The 27146-nt window shown below is 45.1% G+C and overlaps 1 protein-coding gene across 2 annotated transcripts; it reads right to left on the bottom strand.

The window, feature by feature from the left end:
* Nucleotides 1-83: 83 nt before the first annotated feature.
* Nucleotides 84-27146, bottom strand: LOC311340985 (venom factor-like). 2 transcript variants are annotated; one of them, XM_084465901.1, is made up of 46 exons: nucleotides 27002-27146; nucleotides 26827-26844; nucleotides 26414-26443; nucleotides 25719-25757; nucleotides 25342-25531; nucleotides 24564-24729; nucleotides 24292-24362; nucleotides 23921-24012; nucleotides 21995-22077; nucleotides 21272-21359; nucleotides 20983-21085; nucleotides 20513-20627; nucleotides 19583-19698; nucleotides 19040-19186; nucleotides 18149-18358; nucleotides 17438-17638; nucleotides 16928-17083; nucleotides 16632-16761; nucleotides 16110-16178; nucleotides 15403-15726; nucleotides 15065-15115; nucleotides 14734-14787; nucleotides 14444-14600; nucleotides 13030-13115; nucleotides 12227-12366; nucleotides 10532-10741; nucleotides 10024-10084; nucleotides 9655-9738; nucleotides 9252-9455; nucleotides 9089-9164; nucleotides 8708-8867; nucleotides 7599-7703; nucleotides 7071-7224; nucleotides 6699-6862; nucleotides 6221-6370; nucleotides 5023-5082; nucleotides 4797-4887; nucleotides 4432-4483; nucleotides 3909-3996; nucleotides 2938-3027; nucleotides 2638-2743; nucleotides 1987-2076; nucleotides 1727-1810; nucleotides 1535-1615; nucleotides 1041-1179; nucleotides 84-448 (listed from the first exon to the last, which is right to left on the bottom strand). In XM_084465901.1, the coding sequence occupies exons 1-46, from the start codon at nucleotides 27121-27123 to the stop codon at nucleotides 304-306; spliced, it is 5352 nt and encodes a 1783-aa protein (XP_084322027.1). In that variant the 5' UTR covers nucleotides 27124-27146; the 3' UTR covers nucleotides 84-303. The 2 variants fall into 2 exon arrangements, with proteins under 2 accessions (XP_084322027.1, XP_084322028.1); XM_084465902.1 differs by lacking the exons at nucleotides 84-448; nucleotides 1041-1179; nucleotides 1535-1615; ... (6 more) ...; nucleotides 4797-4887; nucleotides 5023-5082 and adding an exon at nucleotides 5471-5945.

The following is a 27146-nucleotide window of genomic DNA, read 5'->3' as shown; positions in this document are numbered from 1 at the left end:
CATTTACATTTACATTTATTTTCACTGATAAGGGCATTATACTATCCACACACACAACCATTTAAATAAATAAAGGATGCCTGTTACAAGCCTGGGGAGATCTTTATTAATTTCATGACAAAAACAAATCTACATATATATAATATACACATGTAGTCGTATATATTTATGAGCGAACTAAAAAACCTTGTTACACGATAACCAACGATAACAGATACAAAACACCATGTTACAACCAATGTTAGCATGTAGCATGCTCATGATCCACCCTGGGTCTGCTGCCAGCCATGCACAGGGCCTGAGCTACTGCCGGCACCCACTGATGGACAGCTCCGTGGCAGCTGCCTTCAGGGCAGTACATTTGGCCTGCAAGGCTGCGTCACCGGTGCACTCCGCCTCGGACGGCCAGCGTTCCACCCACGTCTTCTTGCCCAGCATGTAGATATAGCTGCAGACAGAGGTCACACACACAGCGGTTTTTTACCCCTATTCCACCAACACAGAACGGGAGCCGCTCTGCTTCGTGCACCTCATTTAGAACCGTTCAGATCGTTCACAGTATTTTCGACCAAAAATCATTTTTTATTATGGTTCGGATCCTGAGAAAGTTGGGATGGGAAAATAAGAGCGTGCTACTACTGTTTATTTCCGGAAGGCACAATAGTTGCTCAAAATTGGTGGGAGCGCGGGCTGGTTCGCTGAAAAGCACAACGGTTACAAGAATCCTGAAACTGAGCCATTTGAAGAACCTGGACTTATTTAGTGGAAAAGGGCTATTTGTGATTTTCCATCATCAGCATCATCATCATCATCATCATCAACTTATTTTAGTACTGTTTACTCTATAGTAATTTATCCAGTTTAAACCAAAGCCACTCAGTGATATATTTATTCACGGTACGTGTTAGGGCACCTTGCTCACGGATGCCCCACAGGTCGACTGCGGACATCGGGATACGACCAAGGCTAAAAGGGGCCCGGCTACGCGTCTCTGCGCTGACATCTTGATGGAGTATAAAGTATAAATCAGAGGGACGCACCCGAAGTCAGTGTGCCACAGGTCTGCCTTGGGGCCCATGATGAAGTAGTGGGAGCCCTGCTGTAAGTGCAGGTGGTCTCTGCAGCCTCCATGCGACATAAACAGTCTGCTCGCTCCATCTGCCACCTCAGGCTCCAGGCCTGCAGAGTTAAGTAGAACAGGCAAATGTATTTATATAGCACCCTTAAACACATAGCAATTCACTCTTGTCTGCCCCATATGACTTGTGAGGACCCCGGTGTGTGAGGACACCGGTCACAGTTTGTGTAAGGACCCCGGTAACAGTGTGTGAGGACCCAAGTCATGGTGTCTGAGGACATCAGTCCTGGTTTGTCAAGACCCTGTATACCCTATATAGCACCCTTAAACACAGCAATTCATTATTGTCTGCCTCACATGACTTGTGAGGACACTGTCATGGTGTATGAGGACTTCAGTCATGGTGTGTGAGGACCCCGGGTCATAACTAATGTAGTCCCAGTCATGGTTGCTTACCAAGTTTGATAACCTGTGTGATCTCCATCTCATATCTATCATAGTAGCTCTGGTTGACGCTGAGCACCTTCACCTTATACACTGGAAGCAAGAGAACACAACAAGGCTTATGGTGCAACGTGATAATGTACCGATAATTGTGATTATGAGATGATGTGGTCATGTTCCAGAGAATGATAATCTATACTGTACCATAGTGCAAACTCTCGCAGGCCTGCGTTTCCCGCGTGTTGACGGGAAAGGTTTCACTGTCGCTCTTTGAAACACAGCAGTCACCTAAGCATTACAAACATTTTTTTGTAGTACACACGTACTTGAGATTATATAGGATGTAAGTATTAGTAGATGCTTGAATAACTTGTCAGTAGTATTTACAAGTAATGCAGTACACAAAATTACACGCAAAGGGTGCCAATGGTTGGTGGAAAAAGGGGGGGGGGGTAAAGCCTCACCCTGTGTGCACCGGCAGACATCGTTCCTGCAGATCTGACTGAGGGCTTCCTTGTCCTCAGGGGGGCTGTAGGTCCGGCTGCACCGGTGGTCTGCCAGCACAGGGTCAATCACAGTTACACCCCTTGCACACTATACACGTCCGTCGACAGATCTCATTGACTTTGCATGGGACGCTCCCGAAATGCATTGTGGGTACGTCCGTATCATCGGCTCTCTTGCATCCAAAAGTTGAGATAAGTGAAACTTTTCAGGCAGCGACGGATCCGTCACCCAATCAGATCGCGTTATGCAAATATACGCAAGTGCCCTGTCCAATGAAATCACCTTTGTAATACAACCCGGGAAAACACATAGACCTAACCAACTTAAAGTTGTGAGGTTAGGGTTAGTTAACAAAATTGTTCAAATGTATTTATCTGAGTTGTAGTTCACATGTATTCATCTACCTGGGTTGTAGTTCACATGTATTTATTAACTTGGGGGGTAGTTTACATGTATATGTCTTCCTGGGTTGTAGTATTCCCCAATCTAGGTTGTATTTCACATGAATTTCCCCACCTGGGTTGTAGTTCCCATCTTTTCCCTAACTGTTTTTGGGTTCACATGTATTCCCCCTACCTCAGTTGTAGTCGCAGTTGTAAATTCCTTACCTGGGTTGTAGTACTCGTAGACCGTCACAGAGGAGGGCTGGAGGAGGCCCACCTTGAAGTGCTGCTGAAGCCGGAATATGAGGATCTCTGGCTCCCTGTGGGACACCTGAGGAGGCCATCGAGGGGATGGAGTGCATTGGAGGACAGGGTATATCATTTAAATGCAATTCAGCTGCAGAAGAGCCCTGATAATTCAGTATAGAAGAGTAATTGCATTGTATAGCATGGACTAGTAACACATTGATCGTATAGTCAAGTGTAAGAATATTAAATCTAATGACAGCTAGGGGGCGCTGTCACCTTGAAGAGGTGGATGATGAGAGAGCCTCTATCGCTCAGGTTGTCCACCACCTGGAAGTTATTGATGTAGCGGTCCACTGAGTTGCTGAGCTGGAAAAAGATTGAAATATAAACATTAGGGATGGAATGGTCAGTTGGATATGTGTTGAGATACGCCGCCTGGATGAGCATTTTACTTTGTTTTGCAACCGAGTGTACTGAGTATATGAGCTCTGCAGTCACAAACAGACACATTGTTGATATGGCTCAGTATTTGCTTAAACGTCCTTCTGGCTTTAATGCATTTAAGTTTTATATTATTCTATATTTGCTGATATTTGTTCATGACAGATATTTTTTTTGCCATAGGCCTATATTTAGGACACCTAACCTTTTGGGTTAACACCATATTCCTTTAAGTGGCTGTAGGGGTATCAGTCTGCAGTTTACTCCAGGTGGAGGAAGGGACTCTGCTCACCCTGGGGTCCTGGCCCTAACCTGGCTCTTGTACCAACATGGCCCCCCAATCATCTCCTGGACTCTGATTGGATAGCTTCCTTTGCACTGTGAGAGCCGTAGTGTGTGTTGAGCGTTCCTTGCACATATTGTCTTCCCAGGTAGTAGATGCACACAGGTAATAGATGATGTTGTGTGATGTCCCCCCCCCCCCCCACACACACACAAACGCAGACTATATGTGAAGCACTTTGAAGTACTTTGCCAATTTTGTGGTAATTACGTGTAGTTGACCTGCATTTTACCTCATGTAATTATCATTTGATCTGCATCTTACTGTTTATTACCTTCAAGCATTTGCCATGAATGGAACAAATATATATAATAACATGCAGGTAGAATCAGCCTTCCATGAGGTAAAAAGTAGGTACAATTCACATAATTACCACCAAAAACAGGGCATAAACTGTCAGGTTACTAATTCTTATTAGTATATAGGTTCCCTAGGAGCATGGCCCATCTTCCCTGTGCATTACCGTCTCCAGGTCAGAGTTGTCCGGGGTGAAGCCGGTGGGCAGGCTGATGTCCAGAACCACCATTCTGACGTCTCTGGGTCCCAGTGCTCTGGGGACATGGGTGGGTGGATTGAAGCAGGGTCATATTTACATTTTGAATATTAATAAGGTCAAGAAAGCAGCTATACATAAAAAGTAAATAGTACTTTTAGTAGAAGTAGCAGTAGTAGCAGCAGTAGAAATAGTAATAGTAGTAGTAGTTGTAGGAGTAGTAGCAGCAGTAGAAATAGTAGCAGTAGTAGTAATAGTAGTAGTAGTAGTAGTAGTAGTAGTAGTAGTAGCAGCAGTAGAAATAGTAGCAGTAGTAGTAGTAGTAATAGTAGTAGTAGTAGTAGTAGTAGTAGTAGTAGTAGCAGCAGTAGAAATAGTAGCAGTAGTAGTAGTAGTAATAGTAGTAGTAGAAATAGTAGCAGTAGTAGTTGTACTAGTAGTAGGTGTTGTAGTTGTAGGTGTAGTAGTATTTTACTAATAGCAGCTGTGGTACCTTACGCGGATGGTGATCTGGTAAGACTTGATAACATCCGCTGGAGGATTCTCTATAAAGGAAGAGGAAAACACATGTTATGGTCTCGCTTGCCCTTTGACCTTTGACCTTGATTCCCATGAACGTTGTTTGTTCTGAAAATTGAACTGACCCTGAAATTGTCTTAACATATAAATGAACGTCACGAATCCCATTTTACACAAGACTACGGTCAGTTCAACACACCAGCAGTCACTCCTTACAATGCTGGGATACTTTGATGGGCTTTGATGTATCTGTCATCATAGTGGTCATACCCGTACCGGCGTACCGCGTCATAGTTGATTAAAGACATCTCTAGCATTCAGGGTGAAGAGCACACCTACCGCTGGATTCTTCTGTAGCCACCTCCAGCTCAAAGTGTGGACACAGGCTTTGCTCCTCCACTTCATGGAGTTGGTTGTAGAACGTCACCACCTGGGGTCAAAGTGCACCGATTTAGGTGAGTCTTAACAAGAACAAGGTCACATATAAGAAATGGTGACATCTAGGCTGTATCAACAATAACGTGATGAAGCAGAAATTGAAGTTTCCTTCCAAGAAGATGGTTACCTCCAGGATTCCCTGTCCTTTCCCCTGAGCCTCCACCTCAAACTCCTGGTCCAGGGGTGCCTGGCAACACAGCAGCGATGAAGAACATGAGACTATACTATACCCTTACTATTAGTATACTTTACTATCAATATTACTGTACTTAACTATTCTATTACTATTACTGTACATTACTATATTCTTACCATTACTGTACCTTATTATTACTATACTCTTACTATTGCTGAACTTTACTATAACTATACTCTTACTATAACTATACTCTTACTATTGCTGAACTTTACTATTACTATACACTTACTATTACTTTACACTTACTACACTGCACTATTACTATTAGTACACTATTACTGTGCTTTACTATTACTATACACTTACCATTACTTTACTCTTAGTATTACTGCACTATTACTATTACTACACTGTTACTGTGCATGGCCTCCACCTCAATCTCCCAGTCAAGTGGTGCCTAGCAACACCGCAGGGATGAGAATACTATAGAATAACACAGTCTTAACCTCAACAAGTAGCCTACTCATGTACGTGTTTTGCAGGCGCTTCTGTTGAAGTATGCGATCCACCAATTACACACATGGAAAGTCAGTTCACCCTGTAGTGTCTACAGTCTATGGGAGTTACACCCACATCAGAGCTCCCTTGGCCGTGCAGTTCTTTACCTGCTTTTTACTATTACAGAGCAACACAAAAAAAGTTAAATCAGTTTGGAACATTTTGGAACGTGAGTCAATCTGGTTTAATTGCAGTTTTGTTTGGCTATGTTTTAGGGGAGGGTACTTTGTAATTCGCCTTTTGTATAGAAATATTGACCAACCGATGGCTCTATAGAGAGGAGTGCTGCTGCTCCTGGGCACGTACACACCGGTAGTCACAGGACTCGTACCGCTGATCACGTCTTTAGCTCCCTGTGTCAGATCACTGTTATTCTCAGCGTGAAAATCTGTTGAATATTCACCATCATTCCAACTTAAAGTTAGGGTAGACAACTTTATGTAATGTGCCATTCCAAATCGGCTACACACCCACCTTACAAAACAAAACATCAAGTCATACTTTCAGCCTTAGCTGGCAGCCCCCGCCCCCGCCCCCGCCCCCGCCCCTACAGAAAACCTCCTATGGTGCGCCTGCTACAGTCTGCTACAGGGCCGTCTCCAGCCAGAGAGCCAGCGGGGGGCCTCACCCTGGACGAGCGCGCCACGTAGGACGTCTGGGGTTCAAAGTGGTAGCTCAGGTCGATCCGGCCCGGCACCTTGAGGTCCACCTGCAGGCTGACGTCCCGGTCACTTTTGAGGAGGTACTCTGAGAGGGCCTGCAGAACCACCATGGTGGGCTGGGGGTGGGGGGGGGGGAGGTAACAAACAGAGAGCAGCAGAACACAGAACACACCCGAGGGAGAGAGGACACGGGAATTTAATTGTCAGCCGCGGTCTTGTTTTGGAGTGCACTGCAGTTCCCAAACTGGGGAAGCATTTTTTTTTTCCAAGGACCCACCAAATATTCTGTGTGTTAAAATAAGCCACACCTTCTCATGAAAATGTCAAACCAATGGGAATGGGAATCAACAAAGTGGAAACCTGGTTGGTTCGCTAAGCGACCCAACAGGAAGTGGTCCTGAACATATATAGGGTATAGGGTCCTAGGGTGGGGGCGGGGCTTACCTGTGTGGACCCGTAGCCCCCGCCCCTCCGCCGCTGGCTGTTGAGCCAGTTGAAGGGTGCGACGGCCTCATCCAAGTAGCCGCCCTCAAGCAGGGCCAGCAGGCCGTAGCCGGTGGCCTCCAGCGAGAAGAGAGGACTCTCACTGTCAGCCCAGAACCTCCCCTCTGGAGGCAGGGAGAGAGACATCAGAGAAAAGAGAGAGATGTAGAGAGAGAGACATTAAAGTGAGAGACAGAGAGAGAGAGACCATACAACGCAAGAGCGATAGACATTAGAGTGCTAGAGAGAGAGACTTTAGAGCGAGAGAGAGAGACATTAGAGCAAGCGAGAGAGAGAGAGAGAGAGAGAGAGAGAGAGAGAGAGAGAGAGAACCTGTAACAGCGTCGAGGAGTGGAGTGATGGGGTTGTAGCTCGGGTCTTTCCCCAGCAGCGTCAGGGCATAGGCGGAGATGGCCACTGTGTAGGGCCTCTTCAGAGGCCTGGACAGCTCCCCCTTCAGGTAGCTAGCTGCGTTGCTGATGGCGGACTGCACACAGCAGACGGGTATTAGCACCTCGACCCCTGCTAATAGTTGTATCTCTACCACGTCTACTGACACGCCTGCTACGAGTAGATGGCAGAAGGGAGTATTAGTAGTAACCGTCTGTCTGTCTGTCTGTCTGTCTGTCTGTCTGTGTGTGTGTGTGTGTGTGTGTGTGTGTGTGTGTGTGTACCAGTGTATCTGTGTCTGCCAACCGGTACTAATATTCGATGCAGTAGCTGAATGTATTAGAGCTTGCAGTTAAAATAACTGGTATGTGTGGTAGATAAAAATAAAAAAATCTTTCGTCACATGATGGATAACGACAGCAACCACATCGTCCAAGGACCAATGGGTAACCACGGCGACTGGGCCCTCACCTCAGAGATCCCACCGCAGAATATCTCGGCCTTCCTCGCCTGGGCGAGAGCAATGACCACGAAGGCGGTCAGTGTGGTCTTCGCCTCACTGCCTCGGAGACCACCCTAGCAACGAGTGATGGGGGAGGAAGAGGCTTAGACCGTGAATTTGATTTTACAAACACACACACACACACACACTTTGTCTTGTAATGGCGCATTTCCACTGGCGGGTACGCTTCGGACCCAGCACACCTCAACCCAGTAGTGAGGGTGCGGTATAGCCCATCTCAGTTACGGCGCGCGTTTCCACCGCCGCCAGTACCCTTATGGTAGGGCGGGGTTTAAGCCGGACGGCGATAGCCACAGTAGCATCGTGATCTCATAGCAGCCTGACACAGTGTAGCCTGCTAATAAATTTAAGGAAAAAGCAGAACGGTCACGCACAATGAACAAAGAGCAAGCAACAATGTAGGATGTCCAAGAAGGACGGCAAACATTTGCTCAACATTTTCTTCAATAAACAACGCTTTCGCCAGAAATGCAGAGTTTGCCGAGTTTGTTTTTTATCCCCCTGTCGCACGGAAGGGACGATTCTGTCGACCAATCAATGGATGGAGTGTGTAGCTCAAACTTGCCGGGACCCTTTCAGGCGTCTCAGTACCTCAACGGAGTAGTACTGAGAGACGAGTACGGCTCAATACGGCTCAGTCCGGGTCACTCCCACTTTTGGCGGTGGAAATGCGACCCGTGCCACACCTTTGCAGACTGAACCGATGCGCACCCTCCAGTGGAAATGCACCATTAGTAGAAGAGAAGTAGAAATACAATAGAAACAGTAACACAGCAAGACCATATCTACAAGCCAAATATTGTGCGTGTGTGTGTGTGTGTGTATGTGTGTGTACCGTCATGGTGGAGCTGTAGATAGTGTGTGTGTGTGTGTGTGTGTGTACCATCATGGTGGTGCTGTAGGCAGTGTGTGTGTGTGTGTGTGTGTGTGTGTGTGTGTGTGTGTGTGTGTACCGTCATGGTGGTGCTGTAGGCAGTGTGTGTGTGCCTGTGTGTGTGTCTGTGTGTGTGTACCGTCATGGTGGTGCCTTAGACAGTGTGTGTGTGTGTATGTGTACCGTCATGGTGGTGGTGTAGACCGGGTTGTCCTCCCTGAAGCCTCCGTCGTGCTCCTGCTTCTCATCGAGCAGGTAGAGCAGTGCTCCACACACCTGCTGCTTCTCCACCCTCACCAGGGAGTAGACCATGGAGAACACCTTCACTACAAACGCTGTGATCCTGGGACATTCAGGGGTAAAGGGGTATTATGCAGTCTTACCTAACTTGTGGGTCGGGGCCCCACTTGGGCTGGCCAGATATGCAAATATGGTCGTGGGAGACTGCTGACATATAAGTTGAGTCATTTAGCTCTTGAAGAGGAACTGAGCAGAGGGCTTTTGTTTAAAGCTGAAGCTGGTTGCAGGATGGAGAGAGGAATGAATGTATTGTTAATAACGCACCATGTACTAGTGCCTTCCTTCCTATAGGGGGGGTAGGAGCCGTCACTTTTACGATAAGCCAGCTGTTTCTCGTAGCCTGGAAAGACACAAAGTCATCCTTCGTCAAAAATAAAAAGGGAAATACTTTCCACCTCTCAATCCTTCCAGTGACCACCAGCCCCACCTGAGGTGATGTAGTCGAGTGCCTCCACCCTGCGCTGCACGCCCACGCTCTCCCAGCCGTGGGTGGAGTCCAGGTAGAGTGTGGCGATGAGGGGCAGCGTGATGCCGGCCAGGTTCTGCTCCACACAGCCCCCAGGCATGCGGATCAGGGAGGCCAGGGAGTCGTCGCTGATGGAGTTATCGATGCTGTCGGCCAGCACGTTGCCTGGGGGAGGAGGAGGGGTTTGGATGATGAGGGGGGGTGAGACAATGAGAGCAGAAGATGAGTGACGAAATGGAACATAACAATGAGACAGACTCCACAACAGATCGGAGCAAAACCCACGAGATGGGCATGAAAATGTTGATGAAAAAAGATGAAATAAAAGTTATTAGGTGCTTGGTGATGTTTGGGGGGGGCTGACCTCTGATGTTAATGAAGGTCAGAGGAAGGGAGTTGGGAACCACGGAGTCCAGCTCCACCTTGCCCATACGTATGTTCTGGGTTCCTGTTGAGGATAAATAGCAGTGAAGCCAGCATAGGCCTTTAGATTCTAGCTCACTTTGGAGACTGTGTTTGGGTGATGGCTGGTTGAAGCAGCCTCACCTGGCCTGAGTCAGAATTATTAGACTCTGGGGCTAGGTGAGGCTGCGGTCTGTGGCGCAACCAACACATCGCAATATTATTATCATTAGTTATGGTGATCAACATTCTCCTTGATATGCTAGTATGGCTGTTTGAGATGCTAGTTAAAAACTAGTGTCTGAATAGAACGTCAATAGAATGAGCTTACCTCCATGAGCAGACGGGTCCAACACAAAACTGCGGACAAGTGTCTTCTGCACTCCATCCATCTGTTACGGTTCAGGAAAGGAATGGCTTTGTTTTGTAATTATGAACATTATATAATTAATATTATAGTCATTAGAACAAGATCTACAAAGTCAAAGGAATCCTCTTTTCACCAGTACATATAGAGAGCATAAGTCCCTCTCCTTCCTTTCCATCACCATGGGACCTTATTTCACAATAATATGTGGCAGTCAACAGCGAGACACAAAGTATTTTTTTATCTCGTATACACCACTTTTGGGTGTGCATCCTTTCTAATTACCGATCTCCACAGTCTTATACTTCAATCAAGCTTCTGTAATCCGAAACCTTGAAACCATGGACTTCAACCAGGAAATACAAAACATGTACAGGAAGCAGTAAACAGGAAACACTAAGAATGACACTTAAGAAAAAGAAAGAAAGAAAAATGACACTTGAAAAGTAATCTGTAACAGGAAGTGACTGACCACCACCCGAAGTATCTTCTCAACGCGGTCTCCGCCCATCATGTCCCGGCCCAACACCATCACCTGCACAGGAAGCTTTCCCACCACCAGTGGCACTAGCGTGTAGGGCACCACCACTGTCCCGCCTGCTGGCAGATCCACTTCCTGTGTGTGTTGCTCACTGAAGGCAACGCTGCATATGCCCTCTGTCTTCATCAGGACCACCCTCACCTGTGATGGGGGAGGGCGGGGGGTTTAGGATTCTGATGATGTCACCTTTAAGCCCCTTTCACACATAGCTCCCAGTAGATGACTGGGACAACATTGCAGGCGCCGCTAGTGGTTTAAACTCTTGAACATATTCTCTTCTCGCCCATTCACACATCCAGCAGATGGCGCTAATGCAACACTTGTGGATGGCAGCCGACATAATTGCGGGCTGAGATTGCGGGCTCCCCTATTTCGGAACCTGTCCAGATTCCATATAGGATTGAGAAAGGAACTTGTTTGAAAACAAATTAAGCTGTATTGATATTATCATCAGATCACCCAGTAGTGTCTCATTAAGATAGACATCCAAAAAAAAAACATCAGGGTATCATTGCAGTGTGTTCACATCAAAAGAGGAGCAAATATTAGCCCAGAGTTTGCTATTGCGAGTGAGTGTCTTGAAGAATATTGAAGGAGGAAGGGCTCTCTTTTGAATGCCAGATGTTTCTTTCCGCCAATTAATTCTCAACCATGGCCAAGATAACCACTATTGCGAGCCTTTACTTGTGGAAGTATTAGAAACGTCGTATAACCAAACACCGTTGTTTATGGGTTCATAATATCCTCCGGAGGAGCACACAGCTTTTGATTGCCCGTGATATTATATATTATATTATAAAGAGATTATAAAGCCCTGGGAGTCCGCAAATGGCTGAAAACTTTATCCTCCATGTTGGCACTCAATCTGGAATTCAGGGAGTGAACACTGATAGGCTATCACGACAAACAGAACTTTGTGTTTGCGCAAGTAAAATCACACAAAATCCACATGAATGAGGTTTTTGCGCCGCACCATTCATCAATTTGCGTCTATTTGCATCTTTGCATTCACTTAGTAGGGATTTGCGCCATGCCTTTATTTTGTGTGAACGCACCTTTATGAATATGTGAAATGAGCTTTAATGTGTTGGGTCAAAAGTGTGACCAGTGTCGTCTTAACATCGTCTGTGATGTTATCGTGTTCTGTGTTATATGTGCTTTGTGCTTTGTCATAAGATCTTGTATTGGTCTGTGTCTGTAGCCTACTGTATTTGAGCATGTTATGCACTGTTTATGTGTTCTTTGCTGTTGGCACGTTCTGTTAATTTTATTTGGGGTTAGTGTGTTTTTTCATGTTAGCATGTTTTGTGGTGTTAGCGTTTTTTAATGGTAGCATTCTTTGAGGTATTAGCCTGTTCTGTGCTGAGGTAACGTGGTGTTAGCGTGTGCTGCGGTGTAAGCATGTTATTTTATCTTAGCATGTTGTTGTGGTATAAGCCTGTTCTGTGGGTTTTTAGATGTTTGCGTTCTCTGTTGTGCTTATAGCATGTTCTGTTATGTAACTGTTTCTTGAGGCGTAATGCAAGCTTGTTATTAGCTTGTTATTAACTTTGTATATCAGCGGGATCTGAGTGGCTATCATGTTGTCTTGCTGTGTGCTGCTAGGGTGTTCTACAGAGCCCTTACATGTAATGTCTGTTTTCCATAGTTTCGGAGCACGGCTTTGATCTGGATCTGCTCATGGCGGGCCACAGAGTAAGGCAGCTTCAGGTCCACAAAGAAGTTCTTCGAGGCTTTCACGTTGTAAGGCTTGGCCACACAGAAGCCTGAGGATCAAAATACGCTAGTGTCAGTGAGTGGGTGAGTTAGTGAGTGATAGATAGTTAGATATAAACCTTTGTTTTTTAATTTGTGTGCATAAAAACAAGAAAGAAACAAGAAAAAAGTGGATGAGGGAATTAGTGGGTGTGTGAATTGGTGAGTAATGGAGTGAGAGATGAAGGGACTTACTAAGTTAGTGACTGACTGACTTGCTGTCTGAGATATGTTCTGACAGGTTCAAATATTTATTATTTCTGGTTTCTTTATTTGTATTCTTAATCTGCTGTTACTGGACCATCACACTATTTCTGTATGCGCCAACTGATACTGTATAATGCAAGATTGGAAGTTTCTGGAAGAATCACATGAAGTCTAGGAATTCCCCACAGAGAAATCCCAGTTTCGCTACTCTCAGTCGCAAACAGGACATTGAGGTTATATGTTCCCAGAGTAAGACGGTCTGCTTGTATGAAATGGGGCAATAGGGCAATAAATGCACGTGTTGTTTGCATTCCAAAGGTCTTGTTTTCCTTGGCTCTGTTTGGAACAAGCTCTAAGCCTGAAACTAATGGGTGAGTGACATTGAACCATGAGTCCAACAATAATCTCTCTCTCTCTCTCTCTCTCTCTCTCTCTCTCTCTCTCTCTCTCTCTCTCTCTCTACCTACCTGTATCTTGGGATGCACTGATGGCCATGACACTCCACTCTGTGATGCTGTCTGGGAGGGCGGTCGTCATGGTGACGGACGCCAGCCTGTAAGACACATGACAAATGATTAGCCTAATTGAAATATTATTATGAAGATTGTTCATATGTGTGAAACTGCATAGAATTTTTTTTCCATAGGGGCTGCATGAATGTACACTGTAGTAGGCTATGCCATGCATTGAAATAATATTAATAATAACAATAATAAACTCAAGCAAAGTATATCCCAGCCTTTCAAAACAAAATCTTGTTTTAGGGTAAATGGTTTGTTAAATTATTTGGGAAAGAACAGCTGATACAGCGGTAAGAAGTTGTACTTTTAAATTAATGCATCTGCAAACACTGTACAGCAAAAACATATTTTCTTGACACAGACATCGTGTACAAGCCCATAACTTTTATGATTGATGAGTATTTGATCGGGAGAAAACACAGTTTTACCGCGAGTCAGTGTTTAAAAGAATGAATGAATGTGGGTGATGCTTGGCGCGCGTGTGTGCGCACCGATCTGTTTAAACACACGCAAACTAAATACGTAACGCATAATACAGTTCATGGCGATGTATATTAACGGGGGGGAACATGCATATTATGAACACAAGTCGATACGATAATGTATACAATACTGGTAACAAACAATGTTTCTTAATGTATTGCCGCATATCATTAACTAAACCGACAGTTGCGGCCACAGGACCGCGTCCGCATACCATAGGCCTATATGTGTTAAGTTCTCTTTGCCGAAATTTACATGACGACTCAGTGTTTCTGAAGTTGGAGAAGAAAATGCTATTTCATGTGTGAATGAGGGCTATTATTTGGCCATAAACGGAGCCATTTGAAGTTTGAAATTCATGTGGTCATGCATCATTCTGTCTCAGCGGAGACAGACTGCAAACGCGCTGTCAAAATATCAACTTGTCAAGTTCAAATGCGCTGGCTCTTAAAGGGGATGGGAGATGGAACTCTCATTGGTTTATTGCACGTTACACCCAAAACACACCTACAGGTTTCAGACCAACCCATTTTAGATTTGCGTCGGGCGCAAGAATCATTTATCCGCCGTTAAAATAGCAGTGCCAGAGATCCGCCCACAAAGCTATATGCGCGTCGCGTTTCATACTTGCATTTCAGACCGTTAAAATAGAGCCCCATGCGTGATTCACTGATTGAAGCTAGTTTATTGGTGGTTGGTTGGTTAGTGAGTGTGTTTGTTGGATTGAGGATTGACTGGTTGATGGGTCAGTTTGTTGATGAGTTGAAAGTATTGTTGTTTGAATGGTTTATTGCTTCCATAAAAAAGTCTATCTTTGTACAAAGGGGGCGGGTCTTTGTGCAATAATGCAGGGCTTTGTACAAGGAGGTGGGCTTACCCGTCCCCTCCATCCGGCTTGTCGGGGAGGCCGACGTCCCGCCACAGCCATGACTCGTAGAACTTTGAGCGTAGGTACACGTCGTACTCTGTCATGTACTCCCCTTCCTCCTCATCATCGTCTTCCACCGTCTCCATCGTCATCAGGTGATCAGATTCTTTAGGTAATGCACATAACCCTTTTATATATTTATGCCTGTATTGTTGTACATGCTTATGGCCCATGTATAATCGCCATGGAGTTGACATCAATGTTCCATTAATGTGCCATGTACTCCCCTCCCTCCTCACCATCGTCTTCCACCGTCTCCATCGTCATCAGCGACACCTTCCTAATTGCAATATCTTAGGGAGAACTGTGTTAGCCTTTTATATATTTTTATATATAAAGTGTCTACTAAATGGAAATGTATATTTCCATTTAGTAGACGCTTTGATGGCATACAGCAAATCAAAGTCATTTCATTAACATTAGTAGGTGATAGGATTCTTTAGGTAATGCACTTAACCCTTTTATGTATTTATGCCTGTATTGTTGTACATGCTTATGGCCCATGTATAATCGCCATGGAGTTGACATTGATGTTCCATCAATGTGCCATGTACCCCCCCTCCTCCTCACCATCGTCTCTCACCCTCTCCATCATCATCACAGGATATCCAAGTTCAATACCTTAGGGAGAACAGTGTTAGCCTTTTATATATTTTTAGATAAAGTGTCTACTAAATGGAAATGTATATTCCCATTTAGTAGACGCTTTGATGACATACAGCAAATCGAAATCATTTCATTAACGAGGTGATAGGATTCTTTAGGTAATGCACATAACCCTTTTATGTATTTATGCCTGTATTGTTGTACATGCTTATGGCCCATGTATAATCGCCATGGAGTTGACATCAATGTTCCATTAATGCATCAGCGGATACATTTTGTTCCGGGAAATCATATAACCGTACCACGTGAGAGTCCACGCTGAAAGAAGAATACGTCGACTAGGGCTTCGGTGGGCAGAGGTGGACGGGTGCTGGTGGTCGGAGGCGGGCGGGTGGTGGTGGTGGTCGGAGGCGGGCGGGTGGTGGTGGTGAGAGGCGGGGGGGTGGTGGGCCGGCTGGTGTCAAACGCCTGGCCGCGCAGGTGGGCGCAGCAGTCGCGGAAGGCGCGTATGCACTCCCAGCCCTCGGTGATGTAGAGCGATCGCCGCGTGCACGAGTATGGCATGGCCACGTCCCGCAGGCCGGCCCGGCAGCAGCGCCGCTGCAGCTCCTCCTGGTACTGCGCCTCTGGAGCAACGGAGGCAGTGCCTTCAGCACACCTTCACTGTTTGTTCACCCGTTCGTATGTGACTCGCATGTGTATAGCGTGCATGTTCAGAATTTCGTTTCCACACTTCCTGCCGAGTGTATGTGCATTTGTTCAGAAAATCCCCCTTTATCCTGGGATATTTGTGGATCTGTATGAATAAGCAGTGGTATTTATTGCGCATTGGCCAGGGATGTTGGGGTTTGGACCTCAGAACATAATATAATGTGATATATTATGTATAATATATCATAACGTTATATTTAATATGAACATTTCTACAGACAATAGCACTCATTGTGGAGCAGGCCGAAGATAGGGCCTTATCCCTCCACTTCCTTCATGAAGTTGATTGGCCACTCACCCAGCTGGGCCTTGCGTTTCCACAGCTCAGCAGAGCGCCTCTTTCTGGCACTAGCAGGACACTTCAGCCCTGAGAGGACAAATCAATTAACACACATTAATTATTTCAAAATAAGTGGCAAAATACTGGGGGGAAAAGGGTTTGTACAATGAACACCTGAGTGAGACACCTTATTCAAGGAAGCAACCAATAATATATATTGTTTAGAATATATAAAATGACATGGCTTTTGATCAAACTTCTTGTAAACATTTATTTTCCAAAATCCTCCCTTGTTCCAATCCATAGTCTTGTCTGACCTGGTCTGGGCTAGAGGTACTTATGTAGGGGCTAGTCTTGACTCACCTGGTCTGGACTAGAGGGGCTAGTCGTGGCTCACCTGGTCTGGGCTAGAGGGGCTAGTCGTGGCTCACCTGGTCTGGGCTAGAGGGGCTAGACTTGGCTCACCTGGTCTGGGCTAGAGGTGCTGGTGTAGGGGTTAATCTCACCTGGTCTGGACTAGAGGGGCTAGTCTTGGCTCACCTTGTCGGGGGCTAGTATTGGTTCCTAAGCTGGAGGAGAAGTGCAGCCCAGCATCTTTGAAGACCCCCATTCCGTCCTTCCCTCCACCTCGGGTACAGCCCATGTCCCCTTTCTCCACCGCACTCCACATCTGAGGTTAAAGTTCAAGTTGGTGTTGTGTATGTTGTGCACATTTACAATCGTGTTTGGAGGGCCGGTAGATTAGTATCACACACACACACACACACACACACACACACACACACATGCACGCACTCTCATGATACACCTGACACACACACACACCTGATTCTCACCTTACTCTGTGTGAGTCTCTCCTTGCTTAGCAGGAACACAGCATTGTCAACGGCGACTAAATTGACCTTGGCCCCCGGGTCACCTCTGACCTTGAACCTGAAGGTCTTACCGGGGACGAAGTCTCTGTGGCGTCCCTCCTCAGGTCCCACATGCAGCTGGAGGACAGACGCTCCAGATTACATCAGAACAGGAGGACCATGCTACCATACACAGTGCTTCAATGGACCTAGGAAATCATGTCACTTTGGGCGTGTATTTGTGAGTATATATGTCTCTCTCTGTATGCTTGTGTGTATATATGTGTTTGTGCATCTGTATGTGTATGTGTGTTTGTATTTGTATATGTCTGTATATGTGCATGTGCATGTGTATGTGTGTGTGTGTGTGTGTGCGTGTGTGTGTGTGTGTGTGTGTGTGCGTGTGTGTGTGTGCATGTGTGTGTGTGTGTGTGCGTGTGTATGTGTGTGTGTCTGTGCTTGAATGTGCACCAGCTGAGGATGTCCACTCACCCCTCCCACACAGCCGTCGTCCAGGTCCACCCAGATGGAGTCAGAGACCACCTCCATGGAGTCGAGCCAGGGCAGGGTGTAGTAGGCCACCACCCTGAAGGAGGGCTTCATGTCCTGGGTGACCCAGAGTGTCACGGCCAGCTGCAGCTGATCCTCCACGCTCAGACGCTTGGCCTGCAGGATCTTACCCTTACTGATCACCTGCAGGGATCACACATCCATTCATTCATACAATCCCAGATCTTAAACATCGACACATTCCCACATCCAGTGGGTCCAACCCTGGTCTGCCTGGTTTGAAAGCAAACTACGCTACAAAATAAGATGAAAGATGATGTGTGTGTGTGTGTGTTGTGTGTGTATCTGTGTGCGCATTCAGTGTTTGTGTGTGTATGTGTGTGTGAGTGTGTGTCTGTGGGTGCCGTGTGTGTGTTTCTGTGTGTGTGTGTGTGTGTGTGTGTGTGAGAGTGTGTGCGGTGTGTGTGTCTGTGTGTCTCTGTGTTTATGTGTGTGTGCGTGATTGCAGTGCGGTGTATTTGTGTGTGCAGTGTGTGTGTTTATTTGTTAGTGTGTGTGCAGTGTGTGTGTTGATTTATTTGTTTGTGTGTGTGTGTGTGTGTCTGTGTATTTATTTGTGTGTGCAGTGTGTGTGTTGATTTGTGTGTGTGTGTGTGTGTGTGTGTGTGCCTGCTGCACGGTACATGGTCTCACCAGGTAGGTGAGGTGCTTTATCAGCTGCAGGTGCATGTCGGCCGGGCTGATGGTGAAGAACAGTGTGAGCGTCTTCCCGGCGGTCATGCTGCTGGTGGCCGCTATGTACAGGAAGTTCTGCTGGCTCCTCCTGTAGGGCCGGTAGGGCAGCACCGTGGTCTGCTGTCGGGCCTGCTGCTCTGACCTCTGACCCGGCTCCGCCGTCGCAACCTAGCGGACATAAACGCATATATAAACATTTGTATAAACATATACATGCATATATATATACACAAATTTTGTATGGTCTAATCAGTAAACAAATTGTAAATGCAGTGCCTCCACCTAATAAGCTTAACCATATATATTCACATTCATTATTGTTGTTTATTAGGAGTAGGATTATGCAATTATTATCAAATTTAACTATAATGAATTGATTCAATAAATAATATGGAGATATGATAATAAAAACTAATCAAATATACAATTCAATGAACATGGATTTGATAAATACTGAAAAAACATGAATATAATACATAAGGGGATCCCCGTATACCAAACTAAATGGGCCTGTACAGATAAAGAAAAGGCTACCCTCATCCAGAAGGGAGAGAAGGGATTTGTTTGGGATTATCAATACCGTTAGCAACGCCCAGTAGCAGGGCCTGTGAGGAGACACACTAGCAAGATGCTAGGCGCTGGGACACTCCAGGTCCAGCCCAGCCCAGCTCAGCGTCGAGCTGGGAGGAGCCTATTTTGTGTTGAAGAGTTCAATTATGTTCAACACCAACTTTCGGCGATTCTCTGTGCTTACCAATAAATAAATAAACATGCCACTATGGTGCCAGACTCCAGCTCTGGAGCTGGTGCACACGCTCATCGTGGGCATGGGGCTTCAGAGGAACTCACTGTGATGGTCTGAGGTTGAGATGTTCTGGGCATGTTGACGGTGACTTTTAGGGAGCCCGCGGCGCTGGTGGACAGCACATTGTCCACCAGATCCACTTTCACCTGGACATCGCTGGCCGGAGAGCCGTCCTGGTAGTTGAGCTGGATCTACGCATCAGCGAGGGGGTGTACAATTAATGGCTAAAGGCTTCTCTTGGTTGCACTAAGCAGCTTCTAGTGCTTTATGAACCACAGATCTGGAAAGAACTTCCACCACACCTGTGGTCTGCCTCAAAACTTGATATTTTAAAATGTTTGTCTCCACTAATATATATATTATTATCTTCTTATATTATTTTTGAACGTCCTGTCCTTGACGTTAAAATATTCCCCCAGCCTATGCATTGCTAAAGAATGCTCACATATAGGCAACAATCATAAGGGATTGAACCCAGAACCACCCAGCTGGGTGCCTTGCTAAGGTTACTGCTCTCATTTCTGTCATCCTTCCCTGCATGAACATCTAAAATTTGCTCTATGTCTACGCCTGGCGATAGAGCTTACTGTGAAATCAAAGGGCAGGCCAGGTTTGAAGTATTGGGGCATATGGCTGAAGGTCAGAATATACGGGGAATCCACAATCCTGATGTTGGTCTTCGAAGCTTCGACCAAGTCACTTCCTAGGAGACAAGGAAGACATTTTTAAAAGTCAGATGCAAGTCAGATAGAAACCCCTGGTTGGGGTCATCCAAGGGGAATATCCAGTGCAATGGCCTTTGTGCAATTGTGGCATTTGTGCATGTATTGTGTCTCCAGTGTGTGTGTGTGTGTGTGTGTGTGTGTGTGTTTGTCTACAGGACAAAAGGCCATTTGAGAACACATTTACACACACACACCATCATTTGAACTTTGGCTTGTTTTGAACGACCACACAGACCTTGATTGTTGGGATTTTGTCGATTTCCTGTGAATATTATTATATTATAGGTAGTATAGTACTAATAGGTATTATCAAGCACCAACCTGATGCTACTCCAGTATTTAAGTGCTATTATACTATAATATACATTATAAAACGGGGGGCCGAAATCAAGCGATCTGATTGGTTCCCAACCGTTGTATATTGAGCGTATACACACAGCTATGACGCCCGTTCAGTTTACAGAGTTCAGTATCACTCCGCGCCTAACTCTAACTGTTGTTTATGTATATATAAAAGCGTATAAGGGGGTCGCCGTGAAGGGGGTCGCCGCCCCTCCGCTGCGCGTCTGGACGGACAACGTCCCTTAACTGTGGTATAATGAGCGTATACCACAGCCTGTCGTGATCTATTGCTTAAATATACTAAGCATTTACTTTCATATAAATTCAATAAAAATTGGGTTCAAATGTTTTCACAAATATTTTATGACATAATTATTTTTATGAATTCTCTCTCTCACACTCACACACAGACACACACACACACAGCAACACATCCAGGTGTGCGTGTACCTGAGGCTGTGAGGACTGAGGCCTTCACGTACACGGAGCTGCCCACCAGCGAGCGGAGGTCAGGGTACGCCCTTCTGATCTCCTCCATCGTCAGCGTCGCCACGCCCCCATCCAGCTACACACACACACACACACACACACACACAGGTGTGTACGTACACACACACACACACACACGTACACACACGCACACACACACCCACACACACACATACACACACATACACACACACACACATATGTGCACCTTGTTGACCATGTTACCACAGCCTTATGAACACCACCTCTCCATCACATCGTCATTATCATAAGCTCTTTATCATCACCTAGTTATCATTACCTTGTGTTCACAACTTCATCACTACCTTGTTATCACAACCTCATTATCAGCTTTAATTTCACAAAACCACCCATCTAACAGTTTTACTACCTTATCGCTGGTCAGGGGCTTAGGGGCCCGGGACACTCACATCAGAAACCTGTTTCACGGACGGGAGCCTCTTCATCTCATTGTTGGTCACCAGTCCAAATACCACGTAGGCTGTCCCCTGGACCGGCTCTCCATACAGGTACCTGGAACACACAGGTCCCCACAACACAGATGAGATCTCGGCGTATGTATTCAAAATCATATAAATATAAACATGAATATAAAGTAATATAAATATACAGTACACAGTTCTATACATATAACTGTGTGTGTGTGTGTGTGTGTTTGTGTTTGTGTGAGAATGTCCATGTGAGCGGCTCCAGCCCCACCTGGCTGTGATGGCCACCTCCAGCTGGGTGTGTTCCAGGCCGAGGTAGGGGCTCCTGGGCACCAGCGTCACGTTGAAAGCAGGCAGAACTGGAGACAAAAAACAACCAACTGATTATCTAGCTCTAGAATGTCTAGACTCTAGAAGGCACTTTTGTTGATCAGCACCATGCTTTAAATGTAGAAACGATTGTGGAGGGAAGAACACGCCCTGACATGTGACATGTGAAAATCTGTGAATGTTGTGAATGTTGTGAATGTTTATAACCGTGCTGTGAATGTTTGTAACCATGACTATAAAGAGAAGCGGTTGTTCGGTCCGATAATGTGGCCGGCGTTTTTTCGTTGTACAAAGAGATTGTTTATCTCTCTTTATGAATGAGGTTGTGCATCTCTACACGTTGTTGGAAACAACTCCAATTTGGAATGCATGCTTTGTCCTCAGCCTCCCTCGTCAGGCGCTTTGAGACCAATAAGTGGTCTCATGTGGACCCCGCTCTGCACCTCACGTCCTCTGCCTCTCTCTGTCAGACTCTGATGTGGCTGTGTGATGCTGGGGATGCTGCTTCTGGCTAGTTAATAATAATAATTAATAATAATTAATTAATTCATATTGTAACATTTGTTCATATATTTGTTGTGTTTTGTTGTTTCCGTCTTCGAGCACTTTGTTTTGCAGGGGAAGTGCTGTATAAATAAAGTTTGCTTGTGATTGACAGACGTACCGTATTTCTTCACTTCAAACTGGGCTCTGAAGGTGTTCTGCGGACGGGCGTCAAACTTGGCGATCACTGCCCACACACCTTCGCTGTGGGGGGGTCACACAGGTAAAATACAACTTACTACACAGTATTACCAAACACACAGACGCTACTACTACGTAAACAGTACTATAACAATACACAATAGCCCCTACAACATACACAGTACTGTAAATGTACACTGTATACTACTACAATGTACACAGTACTACAAAGTACACAGATTGCTACTACAATGTAAACAGTACTATACAAGTACACAGTAGCAGCTACAATGTACGCAGTACTTCCGCTTATGTCTCAGCACATAGTAGACTGCCCTTCTATGTGAAGTTAACAACCCCCTCCTGTCTACTGACTCTGGCTCACTTAACATTCTCATTGTCCTTGACTTTAGTGCTGCTTTTGATGCCAACAACCACAATGTCTTAATCTCCCGTCCATCTGCCATTGGTATTTTAGGTACAGCCCTTAATTGGTTTCAGTCATACCTCACCAACAGAAATCAGTCTGTCAAACTTGGTCCACATCAATCCCACATGTCCCCTGTCACTTGTGGTGTCCCCCAGGGTTCTGTACTTGGGCCCTTCCTCTTCCTCATATACATCTTCCCTCTTGGCCAGATTATTCGCAGCCACGGCCTTAACTTCCACTGCTATGCAGATGACATCCAACTCTATCTTACCACTCCCTCTCCCTCTGACCCCCCACCACCTCCCTCACTGACAGCCTTTCTGACCTAAAATGATGGATGCAAAACTATTTTCTCAAACTCAAAACAGACAAAACCGAAATTCTACTGATTAGCCCTAAAAGCATGCTCTCCAAATCCCACAGTCTCACTCCCAACATTAATGGTTCATTTGTCCACTCCACTCCTGTTGTTAAAAACCTTGGCATACCACTTGATTCCACCCTTAGCTTCGATCCTCATATGAAATCACTCACTAAGACTGCCTTCTTTCACCTCTGTAACATTGCCCGCCTCAGACCCTTCCTCTCTGTTAGTGATGCACAGACCTTGGTTCACTCCTTCATTATGTTCCATCTAGATTACTGCAACTCACTTTTCCTTGGTCTCCCCACTAAATCCCTCCAAAGACTGCAATACATTCAAAACTCTGCAGCCAGGCTCCTCACCCATACCAAACGATCTGCACACATCACCCCCATTCTCCATCAACTCCACTGGCTACCAGTTCTGTCTGATCAAATACAAAGTAGTGCTGCTCACCTTCAAAGCAGACAAACTTGCTCCCCCCTATATCCGCAACCTGTTACACTCCTTCCCGCTCACTCAGATCTGGCAAAATCTTTAAGCTATCCCCCGCATCAGACTCTGCACCCTGGGTGGCAGGTCCTTCAGTGCCTTGGCCCCCAAACTCTGGAACTCCCTCCCCCAACCTCTTGGGGACTGTCCTTCTCTTTCTTTCTTCAAAGCTCAAGACCTCTCGGTTTAAAGATCACTTCTCCTCCACACCCATCCCACGGTCCATCTTTCTTACTCTCCTTTTTTTTGTATTGGATTGTTTTTGTTTGTTTGTTGTTGAATTTTCCTTTCCACTATGTAAAGGTGCAATATAAATGTAACGTATTATTACTTATTATTATTATGTAAACAGTATTCAAACAGTACTTTTATGTAAACATTTAACAGTGTAAACAGTACCTTAAAGTACACAGTACCTACAACATGCACAGTACTCTAAAGTACAATAATGATTTGAAAAAACAACAACAGAGACTCTGTATGAAAGATTGGAGCTTGAGAAAACATGGCAGAGTTCAAGTTGTATTCTCTACCCGGTAACCCCATAGCCTAGAAGAGGAAGGGTTTTCATTGGTTAGCACAGAGAGAAAGCGTTTTCATTGGTTAACGCCGGTGCTCACTTGGCGTGGTCAGAGAGAATGAAGGACTCTGGGAGAACGCCGTCCGCAGCTATGGTCAAGATCGTCTGCTTCACCACAATGCCTTCTGGATTCTACACACACACACACACACACACACACAAGCACACACACACACACACACACACACACACACACAAACACACACACAGATGATACATACATAAATGATATACACAGGATACACACACTTATGCACACATACACTAACACATACTTTCACAAACACATTATGTGGGCACATGCATCTATCCACACACACATACAAGCAGGACCGTTTGAAGTCTGGCGTCCATTTGTGATCATCAGAAAGGTGGATGAATGGATGACTATAAGTGGATGGATGGATGTACCTGAAACTCCACCATCAGAGTGCCGTTAAATGCCTTGAAGAACGGAGAAGATACATAGGCCCTCATCCGCACTGGAAGAGAGAGAGAGGGAGAGAGAGAGAGAGAGAGAGAGAGAGAGAGAGAGAGAGAGAGAGAGCAAAAAAAGTACACAATAACTATAAAAACATAAGAGAAATAATTTTATGGGATCAAATATCATGGGACACAGGTGAACATAATCATTAGTCAACACAGGTGGCCCACAGGAACACCAGAAGACAAAGGGCTCTCACCGGTGTCCCCAGGGTTGTAGATGGGCTTGTCAGTCTGAATGAAGATGTACCCCTGCTGGAAGGACACCATCATCACTTTCTCCAACAGGTGGTACCCGTGGAAGTTCACCGTAAGGTACACATACCGGTTCCTGAGATCCTCCGGCTTCAGAAGGTCTGAGGGAAGCTGAGGGAGGAAGGGTCGATATCCATCAAGGACTTCATTTTTTTTTCTTTCTTTTTTGAAGATATACTTTAGCTTTTTTATACTTTCGTGAGAGTTAGACAGGAATGTTTTGGAGAGAGGGGAAGCCATGCACCAAATGACCATGGGCAGGAGTGGAACCCGGGTCGCTGGCGTAAGGACGGAGCCTTTATGGTACACGCTCTACCCAGTGAACCACTGGGAACCCCACAAGGAACATTTTGAACTTCACAGGGAACATTTTGACCTTCACAGGGAACCTTTATTTACTTATATATTGGGAATCCTCTATTGATCAAGGACACCAGACAGTTCTGTTTCCCATTGTAGCAGAGGCTGTTGATAATATCTAACATAACTAACGATAATGTTTACATTCACCTTTAAATCTTAACTTCAACTCTTTTTGTGTACTATTGTGACATTTTTCCCAAATTTATTTTCTGTATGTTTGTTATAGTTTATTCATACTTTCAATATTTATGTTATGACCTTGAACCTTCCGCAGTGACTCCCTCACTTCCTGTTGGGGATTAATACAGAGCATTCATAGAAGGTCATCTTGTAGCCCAGTGGGTAATCCAATCTCCTGACCTGGATGCTTCTGAGGGTGTGGCCTCCTTTCTCATAGTCCATTTCGAACGAGTCCGAGTAGAGCAGAAACGACCTGGTGTAGTCCTTGATGGAGATGGAGACAGTTGGCCGACCGCGCAGGCCGCCAGCCTCCAGGTAGATGTTCTCTGGGCTGTCGGCCCTCAGCAGGTCTGGAGCCACAACAATGACCCTGGGGCGGTCGGGTAAGAGAACAGTGGACCAGCTTAAGGTATGACTCTATAGACTCTATAAGAGCTGTAGTTAGAGTGTGTGTTAGAAATGCCATAGCCGTCCATCAGCTTCCTTTGAGTGAGTGAACTGCTCTGAATAGCACTCTCTAGTGGCATGAGTTGTAGCTACAATACCAACACCAGTACCATGGCTCGTAACTCATCCGATCCTTTGGGTTTCTATGGCTGAAAACAAATAAAATAAAGAGAAAAAATAATAGAAACGGGTAAGAAAATAGACATAATCAAGGCACATTAAAGTTGCAATGTGTAAGATTAAGCCCCTACCAGTTCGTAGGAGGAAGACTTTTAGAACTTGAATAACTTAATGACTATAACTGTTCTTTAACTGGCTGTGTCAGGTCAATTTTATTTGATTAGCCCTTAATCACAGTAACTGTGTGCTGTGCACTAGTGTAGCTTGGCTAGCTGGCTGGCGAGTGGGAGGGGTTTAGGAGTGTCAATAAGGGAGGTACGGGCCGGTCAGCATTTTTTATTGTAGAATATATCAATTATAGGGTGTGATTTTGATTTAAAATATATATTGATATCACTATCAATCCGCATTGACTACAGATACGTTTCAGGTTACAGGTTTTTTTAAGCTACAAGACAGTTTAACCTTTACGCATTGCAACGTTAAATAAATAAGTAAATTTATCATTATCATCCCAACAAATAATGTATCCACAATAATCAAAACACAAAAGTATGACTCAATCATTAACAGACACCTTTTTACTTAACCATTGTCTGATGACCACTGCATGCTGTGGTGACATTTTTTCTGTTGCGACTCGAGAATGTTTTTTATTAAATTGGGAAAAAATGAATTGACTTACAAGTCCAGTAAATCCAGGTGGGGTATGAATCTAAAGGGCAGATGCAGACATTGCTTATGAGATTGAAGACTTACATTATGAAGACTCATTAACATTATGGTGACCTAGTAACATTATGAAGACTCAGTAACATTATGGTCACTCAGTAACATTATGAAGACTTAGCAACATTATGAAGAGTTAATAACATTATGAAGACTTAGTGACATTATGGTGTTTCAGTAACATTATGGTGAGCTAGTTTCATTATGGTGACCTAGTAACATTATGAAGACTTGGTAACATTACGCAGACTTAGGGTTAGGGCTAACCGTAACCCTAACCCTAACAGATTAAATATTAAGTAACAGACTGGGGGGTTAGTAGAATCATGAATACTTAGCAACAGACTGAAGGTTTGCATTCATACATACCTCATGCCTGGCCGGTGCCTGGCAAAATAAATGCATCCATCAGTTGATTAATTAACAAATACAGGTAAATAATGAAAAAAAAACATTTATATATATATATATATATATATATATATATATATATTCTATAAGAATACATCAAAGAATCAGTTAGTGGCTAGAGGGCATTGCTCACCAGCGACGGTGGGGGACCTGTCCTCCAGACATACAGAGGAGCAGGAGGAAAGAAACCAGTGGCAGAGCCCAGCAACCCATGGTCCCACTCTGCCCTACCGTGGGGTTCTGGAGGGAGAGCATGGAGCTGTGGAGCTACAGCCATT

The sequence above is a fragment of the Micromesistius poutassou genome, assembly GCF_964030765.1.
Source record: "Micromesistius poutassou genome assembly, chromosome: 3".
NCBI lineage: Eukaryota > Metazoa > Chordata > Actinopteri > Gadiformes > Gadidae > Micromesistius > Micromesistius poutassou.
This window is presented reverse-complemented; position numbering and strand designations above follow the sequence as displayed.